The sequence below is a fragment of the Callorhinus ursinus genome, unplaced genomic scaffold (genome assembly GCF_003265705.2).
Source record: "Callorhinus ursinus isolate GAN/ISIS: 27379988/994484 unplaced genomic scaffold, GSC_fseal_2.0 scaffold1, whole genome shotgun sequence".
NCBI lineage: Eukaryota > Metazoa > Chordata > Mammalia > Carnivora > Otariidae > Callorhinus > Callorhinus ursinus.
In genome coordinates this window covers 36,948,897-36,964,112 of record NW_027397063.1, presented here as the reverse complement: position 1 = coordinate 36,964,112, position 15,216 = coordinate 36,948,897, and the positions used below count along the sequence as shown (strand labels likewise).

Below are 15,216 nucleotides of genomic sequence, written 5' to 3'. Positions count from 1 at the left end.
ATCTATCATGATTTCAAAAAGTTAAATGATATTTGGTCTTTCTAGAACACAGGCAAATGAAGACTGTTCTGAGGATAATGATCTATAAATGTGGCAAAACTCATGGAAATATTTACATCAGTATTGCTTGCATGTAAGCTCATATTTAAGTTATGAAAACAAGGACATCTATTTTCAAAGTTAATGCCTAAATATAAAATTTGGATATATGAAAAATGAAGGTTCTCATACCTTGAATTTTTCTTTATGATAATATATCATTTTGGAATAAAGGCAGTTTTCCTTTCAATGAGGGCTAATGAGCTAGAGACTGGGCTAACTAAATAGGAATCCTGAAGTAGGCTGTTCTTCTTTCATTATTTTGTAGAACACTCTATAAAGTCATATCTCTGCTTTTCTGATTTATTATTTGAGTTGATAACTTATTATCTTAACCAAAAGTGAGTTTATTGTAACAAAATAGATATCCAGAGGTTAAAAATAATGGAGAACATGGGTATGGAAAGAGCTTTACTTGAGAGAAGATTTTTCACTGAGTTTGATACCTTTCTAATTTGCAACTCCCAGGAAACTGTGTTGTTAATCTGTACTTCATTTTCTAATCGAAAGTAGGAACCACTTCTTTATATTACATTTAAGAGCTATCTTTCATCCTCATCTGTCAGGTAATTTTTCTGTAATGCCTTTGGATAAATTAGGTATGTATATAATTAGGTATGTCTAAGGATAGTGGAATTCGTCTTTGAGATTTTTCCTTTTAAATGAGACAAAAGTTCTCTTAATGATGTAGAGATCTGGTACTGTGGTTAACCAGCATGGAAACTCATGTGAGAACCTTTCTTTTTTTGTTTAGAAAAAAACTACTTTCAGTGGTAAAGTGCAAAAATATTATACAATGGAAGTGACTTGGTATCATTAAGAGATACACAAAACTTTGTATTTGCCAGAATTTTTTTTAAAAGATGAAGTTTATATTCTTTTAATAGTGCTTTGCTACCCTTAGTAAATGAAGTTTTCTTCATATTATTTTTTGTTTCATTTTTAAAATTAATTTTGAATCAACACTGATAAGCTAAAGGTAGACTTTCAAATCGTTCTAAAATCCTTAAAAAGCAAATGCCAACCAACCAATTTTTGTTTCGAATTAAAAACAAAGAACCCAAGTCTTTTTTTTTTTAAGTGGGCTCCATGCCTAACATGGAGCCCAACATGGGGTTTGAACTCACGACCCTGAGATCAAGACCTGAGCTAAGATCAAGAGTCAGACACTTAACCAACTGAGCCATCCAGGGGCCCCCCATGTTTTTCAAGATGTAAACATCCTTTTTTATACATTTATATAAATCCATAACTAATTTGAAATTCAAATCTAATTATTAGAAGAAAGAGGATTAAAGTTATATTTTGATGACCTGTGTCTTCTGGATCTGTTGACCTTTTTCCCCTGGAAATGTCACATCCCCTATAACATACAAAATTTATTTTTATCCTGTGAAATCTTTGAAATACCTGCCTAATATTTTGTTTTTTAAGGAAACAGAAGAGGGGTATTTATGTCTCTGCAACTTAAGATTTTTCCTTTCCTTTATTTCGTTTAGTAATATGTTAGATCTAGGCATGAGTAATCATCTCTTTCCCTTGTTAAATGTATCATGTTTGAAAGAATTTTATGCAACTATTGCAGGTTCATAATTATTATTACGTATACTAAGACCAGTGAATTGGCTTGGGCAAGAGATGACTTCAGAGTTGTTTTGAAAAAAGGCTAATGTTTTCTAATTGGAGGCACCTTTGAGGTAGTGAATCTACACATGAACTGAAAAGTTTGCCACTGGGCAAGAAAAATCTGTGATTCCTACGGAGATTGTCTTAGGAGAATCCTGCAAGCATGCTCTTCTCTCCTAGGGGAAGTGTGGGGTGTTGTATGAGAATTTGAAGTACAAAATAAATTTCTCTCCATAAAGACTGCAAACCCAATTCACACTGGACAAGGCTTTATTAATTTATTTAATATATTTTTGTTCTATGGAAAGAGCTGGCCCTTAGCTCTTGGCAATCACAGCAAGCAAACATAGCAAATAGGCTCCAACCTCTAAGTTTTAAGCTTAAGAGTTGTTTTGAAGGTAAGGACAGAACAGCCAAACTCATCTGTGCCATAAAAATCTCATGTGTGTAGGAGACACTTCATAGATAATTTGTTAAATTGAACTAAATAAAGTTTATACTCTCTTTACTGAACATTATAAAGATTGAAAGTTGCTGAAAATGTTGAGCATAAAAACCGAAGTTAGGTGACTTCAGTGCCTGGTGTCCTAATGAAAGAATAACATCAAATTGACTCAGTGTACTCCTCTACCTTTTGGAGTCTTCATATAAAAAGCATCAAAATATTTTTGGATTGAACATGAAGTGTTATGAGTCTTTTCTACTAAATGGAATCTGATCTTGGAAAAGTTAAGGTGATAATAGTAGAAGATGTGATATATTTGCTTCTAGTCACTGTTACATAAACACATGTACACCAACTGTGAATTGATAACAGTTTTTGATTCTTAAAATACAAAATTTTTAATAATAAATTTCCTTATCTGAAGCTATAGAAAAGGATCATCATCATCCATTTTGAAATTACTTTCCAAAGCACTTAATTTCCAGTTAATAAAAACCAAAGTTCATTCCCTCTCTGTGAGTGCAAATGTTCCCATTTATGTGGTGGGACCCAAAATACTAATGTATGACTTTTGCAACATTCCCTTCCCTCCATCTTCAGCCTCTTCTAAGGAGAGTAGTAAGATCTTTTTTGGATTTTCTGTGCTTTCTTTTGCCGTTAAGGATCAGGGTGGAGTGGTAGAAGCTGAGAAAAGAAAAGAGATGGGATGGAGGAATAAAGAGAGAAGAACAGAGGGAGCTGAGGGAGGAAATTTTAGAAAATTTAATGAAAGAACAGAAAAAAGAAACCTAATGTTGGTGAAAATTTTGGGATAATGATTTATAAAGTAGAAATTTGGTAGGGAAAGATATAAAAAATGGATTTTTTTAAGCCATGTGGTTGAAATGAATTCTTCACCACCTCTTCAGAAGAATTTCTGTAAAGACTTTGCTTTTCAAGAATTGAATTTCGATTTGTTTTCCCTTTGAGGGCTAAGATAGGTCTTAGAACTGTAGTTAAAAGGCTGTTAAAAAAAAAGGCTGTTTTATTTGGTGATAAAACTGGATAGATTTTAAAGAGTAATGCAGAGTATTAAAGTATACAGATCTTTTTCTATTATGGCATGCATAACTTATTTATCAATGGCTATAAGATAACTCAGTGCAAAAGTGCTGTAATTTTTGATTCTTAAGCCAAGAGCTTTGCAATTTCTGATTGCTTTTTTAATGATTTACATACCTAATCTCGCTTCTTGATTGTGCATTGTTTTTACATTTTTTCCCCAAATATGCCTTATACTATGGGATAATGAGTTGATTATAGACTGGAAACTGGCCACCCAGGAAATAAAATGAAAATGGTTTCTTCAACTGTCTGATCTACAAAATCCAAAAAGCTCCTCAGTAGTATAGATTAGAAAATTTAAAATAAAGCAGGTACATGAATGTATATGCATATTGAAGTTATCAAAAATCATTACTGAAGGCTGTGATTTATGTAAGTTACTAATTTTCTTTCTATAATTAAGTTCTATACTTATGCATATTAAACAGTTTTAATTACTAAATATGTGTAAATCTCAAAATATTTCATGTGAAATTTCCAAATAAATTTGGCAATTTAACTGTTAATATTCCTGGATCTTATAACATCCTTGGGATCAGGGATCTGTGATTGGTAGGTGATTAAGAAATATATATCCTTAATTTTTTAATGTTTCTGTTTAATTGTGCACAAATATTTCAGCCATGTGTGAACGCAACATTTCTGACCATGATGAAGTTCAAAATCACATAAGATTATCATGCTTACAGTTCTGAAAAATATAAATATGATTCTAAAGAAATTTTAAAGAGCATTTGGGGTAAGAGATGAAGGGGAAAGGCAGTTTTATAATACTAGAGGAAGATGTTAGGGAAGAAAAAAAGAAATAAATTAATCAGATATAGAAAAAGATCTCTGTACTTTTTTAAGAAAAAAATTCTTAACAGTGAACTTTAATCTTGCACGTACTGAATGCCCATCTCATAGAAATTTAAATACTTTATAGAATTTATTTCATCAAAGTATACAGATGTTGCTGACAGAGTCCTATGGAAGACCATAATTATTCTATTCCTTATTTTTCTAAATACTTTTTTGTTGTATTATAAAAATAAATATATGATTAATAAATTTAATCTGTTTTACATTCTGTTCTTATTTAATATATATTTGAAGACAGGTAAGTATGGAAATTTTGTATTTCCTCTACATGTATCCAGGTTTGTGTAAATGTATCAAGCAAACTGCAGACAGTGTATGAGTGATGCATGACCATGCATGTGGTGCCTAGAAATTGTTGCTAGCATTTCTGACACACTTACTTAAAAAGTGATAAATTTCTCAGTTTTTTCTTTTTTAGTATACTTTAAGGAATATTTAAAAGACTCGTCCTTCTAGCTCAATACAATTTTTTTTGAAACGAGAAAAATTAAGCTGTGATAGACAAAAATCAGGAGATAAATCAGCAGAAGAATGTATGTGGAAGGGTCTAGTCTAATGGGACAATCAACAAATCTTAAAATAAAAGAGAGTCTCCCTTAATAACAAGACAGCTGCTATTACCAAAAATTTAGGTAGGAACTGGAGAATGTGGGTTGGGCACCTTTATGTCTTGGATCAAAGAAAAACTGATTTATTAAATAATCATCTTTAGACAACCTGCTCTTTTTAAAATCTCTCTTTCTCAACACATCCTCCCTACTCTTCCAAACCCAGCACAAGAGCCATTCTATACTTTCACAGACAACAGCTGATTTTACAATTGAACTTACTCATAAAGCAGCACTGTTTTGATAAATTGACTCAGCTTAATTCACTGAAAAATATATTTGCCTTTTTTTGCAGCCTCTGAGACAATTATAACAACACACTTTTTAGCTGTGTTCACATTTTTATGTTATTGTGTTATGGGCCCAGGTTGACACACAATTTATATATATATATATATATATATATATGTATATATATATATATATATATATATGCTCATGTGTTAGGTCTGTTCATATCCTCTTTGGAACATGCAGTGGCATACTTGTCTCTTGAAAGGTTTGGAAAACAGCTCAGCATGTTCATGTAACTTATTTTTTAGGAAAAAAATATAAAGATTCTTAAACTTGCAAAATGCACCAATATCAGACAGTCAGTTAGATGTGTTTATTTTTTTGGGCACCATATAGCTATCATAAATTTGTGTTTAAATTAAATTAATTACTCTTTTTACATTAAATCTAAGGTGATAATCTTAGATCTTTTATTTGAAGCAATTCTACTGAAAATAACTGATTTTCTCAGTGCTTTGATAACTGCTTTTGCAAACTTGTGAAAGTGAACCAAGGGAATAGACATGGTTTTTATTTCATGCTTCACTCGATGAAAGCCTTTAGAACACTGGACCCACTCTTGGTCTTTCTGCGGTGATCTTCATAAGGTAGGAGAGAAATATATTATAGTTAGTAAAACTTAGAAGGGAAAAGCCTCTAAACTACCACCTACTATGAAATATGTAGGACACTATAAAGTTAATTTAAAAAAAGAGACAAACCCAGACTTAGAAGATTGAAAAACACAGTATGTTTCTCCCTCTCCCTCCCTGATAACCCCCTTCTTAGTGCAGTCACACCTGACAAGAATTCATCAAATGACATCATTGGTTATTTCTGCAAATAATTCTAACAACACCAGGCATCAACAGTTAAATAAAGTAACAATATGATCCACAGAGTTGAATATAATTATCTAAAAATATTCATGTCAGTTTGGAAGCTACTTGATCACAAAACATGAAAGAAAGGTCAACTATTTCTTTTTCATCTACCATCGAAGTCTAAATACATCACTAGGGAAGCCGCATGTGGGCAAATTCCTTTGGGTTAAGTTCGTAAACACTTCCCAAATACTGTTGTACAAAGTTACAAATCCATGCTGAGTTATTTACCATTGTGTAGTGATAATCTGCAGTGGGCCGGGGTTTTATTTGCAGGTTATTCAGAGAGGAGCTATGAGGCATAATTTTAAAATCCAGGTTGGAAGCATAAACAAAAGGTGCGTGCCCGTAGTCTGAACAGGAGACTGCAGTTTGTGAAGTGATGTTGGAGAATCAGAAGAGAGGGTAGTAGAGAGGATATCTTTCATTTTAGAAATGCTGAGGCACAAAACACAAGTGCTTGTAGTACTTTCATACATGAAATCCTTTCTCCTGTATGTGCATCATGTGTAAACGTAAAGTCTGTATACTGCTGACTATCCGTCTCTGGTGTCCAATGAGTAGGACTCCAATTCTTCTAATATCACTGTGAGAGAGAAAAGGAGATAGAGTTGAGGGTGGGGGGAAGAGAGACATTTAGATCTGGTAAGTACAGGAGATAGGAAATGAAGATTTACATAAGGTAAGTATGTACCATGTCAGATTTGCTTTATGAATTTAACAAAAATTGTATAGCTGGTAAAATGAGAGTTTAAGCAGAGATATAAGTGAACATCAAGACTTTGTTACATTTTTCTTCTCCCTGGTGCCAGATAATGTATCAAGTCTACCTCAAATTTAAGGATACAAAGAAAAATTTCAAATTCAGGTACTAACATAATGTTCAGACATTCCATAGACCTAAAGGGTATGCAATTTTTAAAAAGACTTATTTTTTTAGAGAGACAGAGAAAGAGAGAGGAGGGAGAGGGAGAGAATCTCAAGCAGTCTCCTCACTGAGCACAGAGCCTGCCGTGGGGCTCAATCTCACGACGCTGAGATTGTGACCTGAGCCGAAATCAAGAGCTAGGTGCTTAACCAACTGAGCCTCCTAGCTGCCCCAGGTATACAATTTAGATAATGATATAACTTTTCAACAGTATTAGCAAAATAATATATAGGGTAGAAGGTATAATGTGGACCTATGGTCATTCAATAATCTGAAAAAAAAATGCCGTATTATGTTGAACTATATGAAATTGCCATCACTATTTCAAAATAATGGGAATTTCATATGATTCAACCAACTAGTTTTAGTATCTACCTTTTAAGCACATGTTGAACAATTTACTGCACCCAGGCAGGGAATAATTTTTGAGACAATGGAAAAATGCCCAACTTTAATAATATAGAGAAGGAGTTCTGAAATTACATGATGATAATGTACGATTACAATTATTACATTTGATGAAAGTAATAGGAATTGATTATGCAAGATTAGTATATGTGAGTCATAAGAAATTTGCCTAGGTAAACTGTGCTGATGTAAAGTCTAGGATGTGAATGAGAGTAATATGCATTTCAGAAAGCATTAACAAATTTTTAAAATAGCTATTTGAATTAAACATACTCTTCCAAAGGAAAATAGTTAAAAGTGTAATGTCCAACTTCCACTGGAATGATAATCAGAAATGGTGAGGAAAGATGTGGAAATGCCATACTAGCGTTAGGAAATGTAGTTGAATCATGGTGTTCTTGATCCAGTATTTGAATTTGTAATCTCCTGAGTGGACTGCTAAACACAATAATAAACCTAGGACCACTTACTCAATGTTCATTCTTGAAATTAGGTCAAAAGTTGTAAACCCTGCTGCCATGAAGTTATTCTTATATTGCCCCATTTTTATAGAATCCAGCCAGTCACCGACTGTGACAAACAGAGGATATTCCAGAACTTCACCAGGGGATTCTGGCATTCTACAAGAAAAAACCCATGAAGACCATTTAAAAGTTAGATAAAGCAAAAAATACCCAACTTCCTTTTTTCCCTTTTTCAATATCCTTACCTCTAATGTTTTCATACTCCATTAAAAAAAAATCTCTAATTTTTCCATTATATTCAAATCAGCTGTTTTTATCTGGTCAGTTTCACTTATCAGTTTGCCTTTTTCCGCTTTTTGCCACTAACTGGGTTTTATACTAGATGTATCTTGAGAAAACCCACATCTTGCAAACTGCTGTTTACTTTTTCCTCTTGCATAAAATTGTGTTTTCAAACCTGAGGAATAGCCCAGTCCTCATCCCCAAAGGACGGTAAGTAGCCACAGGCTCTTTACTCTTAGACTTTCTAACCTGCCCCTGAATCCTTACCCTTTTGCCTTTTTTATATTTGCTATGATAGTCCCTTCTCCTTTTCAGTGAATTCATTGGTCAAGCCTCTATTTATTTATTCTCAAACATTCAACAAGAATTTATTATTTACTAAAAAATAATTTCTGCTGTTACAGACCTCAGTTGCATGAATAAGATTTACATACATCCAAGCCTAGGGTAATACGACAGCCCGAAGCACAGATATTAATATGGCATTAAACAAAGCAAAATCAATGCAAGGTTGGGTTAACAAGAAAAAGGAACCCAGCATTGATGGATCTTAAAGTGAGTGATACAGACATCTGTATTTTTGCTCCTAATATCTAATGCAAAGGGCATTGCAGTTGGGGATATTTTTTGTAGTTTTTTTTTGAGAGGGGTGGGGGGGAGAGGGGCAGAAGGAAAGAGAGAATCCTAAGCAGGTTCCACGCCCAGCACAGAGCATGACGTGGTATCGATCTCACAACCCTGAGATCATGACCTGAGCTGAAATCAAGAGTCAGACACTTAGCCAACTGAGCCACCCAGGAGCCCCATATTTTTGTACTTTTAATATAAAAATAATATAAAGGTATTATTTTGGAAAGGCTAGCAGGTGTGTGCATATTCAGATACAAATACATACATAAATATATGTATGTGTGTATATGTACATACATATACAGAATAGTTTTATGTAAGCTAAAGACAGAATAAACATGGAAGTAACCTTAGAAGTTATAGTAAAATTAACTAAGAACTGTGTATTTAACTGATTCTGGCAATAAATTATATTGTTCTCCTTATAGAGATATATGAAAATTGTTAAAAATATTTTATATGGTTTTACAAAATACTTGGTAGTAAAAGTGCTTTTATAAGCATGTTATTAGCCCTCTGGGATAATAAATACATCATTTAAAAATTATTAGGTCTAGAGTTTATATTAAATAGTAGAGCAGTAACCTTTTTATGTTCAGTATTTGAGTCAAATCTATTTTCTAAGTAATGAAAAATATTCCCATTAGAAATGAATCATTGAATTATTTTTATTAGAATATTGAAGATTAATCCAAATTTCATTTACTTTGTTTTTAATTTTTTATAAAATTAAAGAATGGAAGAATCCATAGAGACTTAACTAGATCCATAGTTTTAACATTCATATTTGGAATACTTCATCATAATAGTATTTACCATTCATATTTGAACTATTTCAGCTTTAACTGGAAACCATTAGTATATGAAAACATATGATGAAACCACATGAAATAAAAATTCCTCCATTATGAAGCAGAATGGAGTATGCATGCTATATAACTCTGGTATTGTTCTGTTAAAAATATATGAGAATGGGAGTTAGGCTGTAAGGTTAGTGGATAAGGTAAAACAAAAATCTCTAATAATCAAAATTACCCATAAAAATCTTTAAGTTACCTTTAAATAACCAGGCCCTGGGTCTTTAGAAACACAAAAGTCAGAGACATTCAGCGTGGCCATACAACTTGTACACTGCGCAACTCTTGAAGACTCTGAAAGGGACACCTTGGAATTTTTCAGGACAGAGTCCCCACTAAAGGCCTCGAGTTCATGTCTTTGGTTTTTCTTTGATTGCTACATTGACTTCCCTTTTTCTAAATTGGGGTCTAGTTGAAGATGGATGAAGGTGAAGAGATATAATGAGGAAAAAATAGTGGGTTTTTTTGCTTTTAATATATAATTCAAATTTACATAAATTATATGCATGTATCTTGTGACTACATAGTGGGCCATATCGAGTCTGGTAATCCTTAACAGTGGCTTGAATCCTTTTTACTAGTACCCAATTCTGTTACTATATTTCCAATTTGGGAGGCTGTTAAAAGCTACATGCTCTGGGGCACCTGGGTGGCTCAGTCATTAAGCGTCTGCCTTCAGCTCAGGTCATGATCCCAGGGTCCTGGGATCGAGCCCCGCGTCGGGTTCCCTGCTCCACAGGAAGCCTGCTTCTCCCTCTCCCACTGCCCCTGCTTGTGTTCCCTCTCCCGCTGTCTCTCTCTGTCAAATAAATAAATAAATATTTAAAAAAATAAAAAATAAAATAAAAGCTACATGCTCTTTTCTTGTACAATAAATTGCAATGCTATTTTGATTGTGGGCTGATTCATTCAAATTAATCATCAGAACGATTCATGATTTGACCCTAACAAAGATTAGTTATGTCCAAAGGTTGAAAACCTATCATAAATACTTTATTATTGCTATATTTGTTGTTTCCTAGGGATGTTCATGTCAATAAGTATTATAAAATAAGCAAAATCTCACATAAAATACAAAATAATAAAGGTATCCACTGCAAACAGAGTTAAATAGGATTCTTAATTAGAGCATTTCTCCAAGTCTTCACTTTTCTAATGTACAATGTGAACATACAAGAGGATTAGCAATAGCTTCTGCATTATTTTCCTAAATTATCTGAGCAGTTTCTATAAAACAACTCTATGGTCAACTAATCTTCAACAAAGCAGGAAAGAATGTCCAATGGAAAAAAGACAGTCTCTTCAAAAAATGGTGTTGGGAAAATTGGACAGCCACATGCAGAAGAACGAAACTGGACCATTTCCTTACACCACACACAAAAATAGACTCCAAATGGTTGAAAGACCTAAACATGAGACAGGAGTCCATCAAAATCCTTGAGCGGAACACAGGCAGCAACCTCTTCGACCTCAGATGCAACAACTTTTTCCTAGACACATCCCCGAAGGCAAGGGAAGCAAGGGCAAAAATGAATATTGGGACTTCATCATCAAGATAAAAAGCTTTTGCACAGCAAAGGAAACAGTCAACAAAACCAAAAGACAACTGACAGAATGGGAGAAGATATTTGCAAATGATATATCAGATAAAGGGCTAGTATCCAAAATCTATAAAGAACTTATCAAACTCAACACCCAAAGAACAACTGATCCAATCAAAAAATGGGCAGAAGACATGAACAGACATTTTTCCAAAGAAGACATCCAAATGGCCAATAGACACATGAAAAAGTGCTCAACATCCCTCAGCATCAGGGGAAATCCAAATCAAAACCTCAATGAGATACCACCTCACACCAGTCAGAAAGGCTAAAATTAACAAGTCAGGAAATGACAGATGTTGGTGGGGATGAGGAGAAAGGGGAACACTCCTACCCTGTTGGTGGGAATGCAAGTTGGTGCATCCACTCTGGAAAACAGTATTTTCAAAAACTTGAAAATAGAGCTACCATATGACCCAGCAATTGCACTACTGGGTATTTACCCCAAAGATACAAATGCAGGTATCTGAAGGGGTGCATGCACCCCGATGTTTATAGCAGCAATGCCCACAATAGCCAAACTATGGAAAGAGCCAAGATGTCCATCAACAGATGAATGGATAAAGAAGAGGTGGTATATGTGTGTGTGTGTGTGTGTGTGTGTGTGTGTGTGTGTGTGTGTATATATATATACATACAATGGAATATTATGCAGCCATCAAAAGGATGAAATCTTGCCATTTGCAACGATGTGGATGGAACTAGAGGGTATTATGCTAAGCGAAATAAGTCAATCAGAGAAAGATATGTATCATATGATCTCACTGAGATGAGGAATTCTTAATCTCAGGAAACAAACTGAGGGTTGCTGGAGTGGTGGGGAGTGGGAGGGATGGGGTGGCTGGGTGATAGACATTGGGGAGGGTATGTGCTACGGTGAGTGCTGTGAATTGTGTAAGACTGTTGAATCACAGACCTGTACCTCTGAAACAAATAATACATTATATGTTTAAAAAAAGAAGAAGAAGAAGCTAGCAGGAAAGGAAGAATGAAGGGGGGGATATCGGAGGGGGAGACGAACCATGAAAGACTATGGATTCTGAGAAACAAACTGAGGGTTTTAGAGGGGAGGGGGTGGGGGGATGGGTTGTCCTGGTGATGGGTATTAAAAAGGGCACGTATTGAATGGAGCACTGGGTGTTATATGCAAAGAATGAATCATGGAACACTACATCAAAAACTAATGATGTGATGTATGGTGATTAACATAACAATAAAACTTAAAAAACACATAGTTTAAGAAATACTGCTGTAGTAAATTCACTAAGTTTAAATATCAAAATGACCAGGGTACCCTTATTGCTTTATTAACATAAAGCCACACATGCTGGAAAACTGAATGTCCTATTTTAAAAAAAGGTTGCTCCCATATCTTTAATTACTTGTCAAAGAAGTTTGTTGAGACTCAACAAGATTAAAAGAATGTATTCAAGTGACTTTCCCTTCATACTCCTATGCCGTACTTGAGGCGCAGACAGTGTCAGATGACTTCCACTTTCCTCTCCTGAGATAACTCTGGAATAACTCTCAAACTTTCACAATTTCATATAATCGGTGAGTAGAAATGTAATTTGCTAATTTGTGTCCTTAGTATAGAAAGGTCATGGAAGGACATTCTATGTATACTAAATGACTTAGCTGGCCTATTTCTCTGCTGAAAAGCATTCGCTATTTGCTCCCAGAATGTTTCAGTACCATAATTCCCTTTCTCTCCACACATCTTTAGTAATCTAGTTACTCTTTGGCCTTTCTACGACTGCATTGGCAGTTGATTTAGTAAGGTCAGGTTCCCCTCATTGTTCATAGCCGCTGTGCAATAACTTTTCTTTCACCTTATCTTATAACAAAGTTGAAAAATGCTGCTATTTTCTGGCTTCCAGGGCTGGGTATCATTACCCTCACATGGATTGTCTGGAATATTACCTAATAAACAATAAATGCCCTTTCTTATCAAACATGTACAATGATAAATTCAGTCTGCTATTTGCTGAGCACATAGAAATTTCTGCTATTTGGTGATTAGTGGGAGCTGCCCACCTGAGAAATGTCTTTACCGCAAAATCTGCAGCTCACATTGAAAAAAGTACATATTGTAGAACAGAAGGTCAAGGGTCTACTACTTTCCTCAGAAGGATGAGGAAGGGGTAAAGTTAGGAAATTCTAAATGTATAAATTATGGTCGAGAGGGCTGGAGTATAGGTAGAAAAATGACGACACAGTGTAAGGTTCAATAAATATATGCTTGTAATACAGCTAATTACGTAAAAATGGGTAGCACTGATAAAGCCAATAATTTTTCACTCTAATGAGCCCTTTGAGTTCACAATTGTACCAGTCTTTTTCTTTTTTTGGATTCATTTATTTATTTTAGAGAGAGAGCATGCCTGCAGGGGAGGAGCAGAGAGAGAGAGAGAGAGAGGCTCCAGCAGACTCTCTGCTGAGTGCTGAGCCCCACGTGGGGCTGGATCCCAGGACCCTGAGATCATGACCTGAGCTGAAACCAAGAGTTGGATGCTTAACTGACTGAGCCACCCAGTGGCTGCAGTCCTAGTCTTAATTTAGAAAGTTCTTAAATAGGTAAGCAATAGATACCAAAACTGCCAGTAAAAAGCAAGAAGGTTTTTATCCTCAAAAGTTTTCCATGTTTTATATTTATCATGCAAATATAATAATAATAGATTTATTTAAAATGATTCAAGAAAGTTTATATTTTGAGAAACACCATTGCAAAGTAAGATCCTGTTTTAATATGAAGCCATCACATGCTTAAAGACTTTTCTCTTATTACGACTCTAACTTAACTTCTCCCCCGCCAGCTCTTACATTTATATATGGTTAGCAGAACTGCACAGATTAGGTCCATTCTATTTTACATGGCCTATATTTCAGTTATTTATTAATACTTTGTATGTTTCAGTTTTCATAACTATTAATCAAATGAGTGTATAATGTTCTACATATTGATGCTCAATAATTTTAATTTCCTGAAGCTGGGCTCCTAGGTGGCTAGCAACATTCTTTTATTACAGATGACTATGCAGTCTTATAGCATGTATCTTTTTGCTTCAGTTGAATTACTTCTTTGGGAAAAAGCCATACGACAGAAGAATTTTTTTTAAAAGAGTAAGTTAAAATTCCCTGATGGCAAAGACCATATCTCACATATCTTTCTATTTTCTATGGGCCTTAGCACAATGCTGAAAGTATTATAGGAATTTATTAAATAAGTGATGATTTAGACTTAAATATTCTCTATAGAAAAGTTTGGTCCATGACATAATGGCGGACTCATGATGAAAGATCTAGTTTCATTTAGTTCCCTTAAATTGAAAAGTAAGTACCTATTGATGGAGTTTGCTTATCCCTGCCTTTGTAGGTTTCAGAGTGGAGAGAGAGGCAGTTATAGGTGGCGTGAGGTAGCCCAGGGTGAAGGGACCTAGAACCACAGCAGCAGTATTCAACTTACTCGATATCACTGCTTTTACATGCGTTTCTGATCTCATAACTCAGGGATTACACGTCACACTATTTATTTAATCCATAAATAACATACAAACTATCTACCTAAACTTTGATGGAAGAATTTATTTAATCAGGTAAAAAAGAAAACATTGCCCTTTCTACAGTTAGGCTGAATAGTAAACTTGAACCCGAGTTAAATTAATAAAAGAATTCTTTCAATTCTTTTTAAAATTTTAAGGTATAATTTTACTCAAAATGCTATAAAATATCAAATGCATAGAACCATGCCTTATATTTTGTGATTATTTTATGCTTGGGGGCAATATTTCAGGGTTCCAAAGAATCGGACTCTTCACAGTGTTAAATTGGAAGAATGAATTATTTTTCATCAGCCTTTTATTTTCAGTAAGTCTTCAAGTTTTCTACTTGATATGATTATTTAATTCTCATAAGGATGATAACTAGCAGAAAGTAGGAAGGAATGAAAATTTTAAAATTGTAGATGTGTTTGAACATTTGGAGGGATAGACACAGAGTAGGAATAATACTGCTTAAAAATCTCCCATAATTCTGAGTACCTAGCACATTGTTCTGATAGCCAGAGTGATAGATCACTGAACCTCAAGGAAACGCTATTTTTGTGAGAAAATAATATAGGGACAGAAATGGATTTCTTATCACATG

General features: G+C 34.3%; 1 protein-coding gene across 8 annotated transcripts in view; it reads right to left on the bottom strand.

The window, feature by feature from the left end:
* Positions 1-5,196: 5,196 nt before the first annotated feature.
* Positions 5,197-15,216, bottom strand: part of EPHA6 (EPH receptor A6) — an 831,631-nt gene continuing 821,611 nt past the window's right edge. For 7 of the 8 annotated variants that reach the window (XM_073892326.1, XM_073892340.1, XM_073892353.1 and 4 more), the window contains 2 exons: positions 7,707-7,856; positions 5,197-6,486 (listed from right to left, as the gene is read on the bottom strand). In XM_073892326.1, coding sequence (XP_073748427.1) covers positions 6,372-6,486; positions 7,707-7,856 — 265 coding nt within the window. In that variant the 3' untranslated portion in view covers positions 5,197-6,371. The remainder of the gene's footprint in view (positions 6,487-7,706; positions 7,857-15,216) is intronic. The other variant, XR_012378040.1, reaches the window with a different exon arrangement.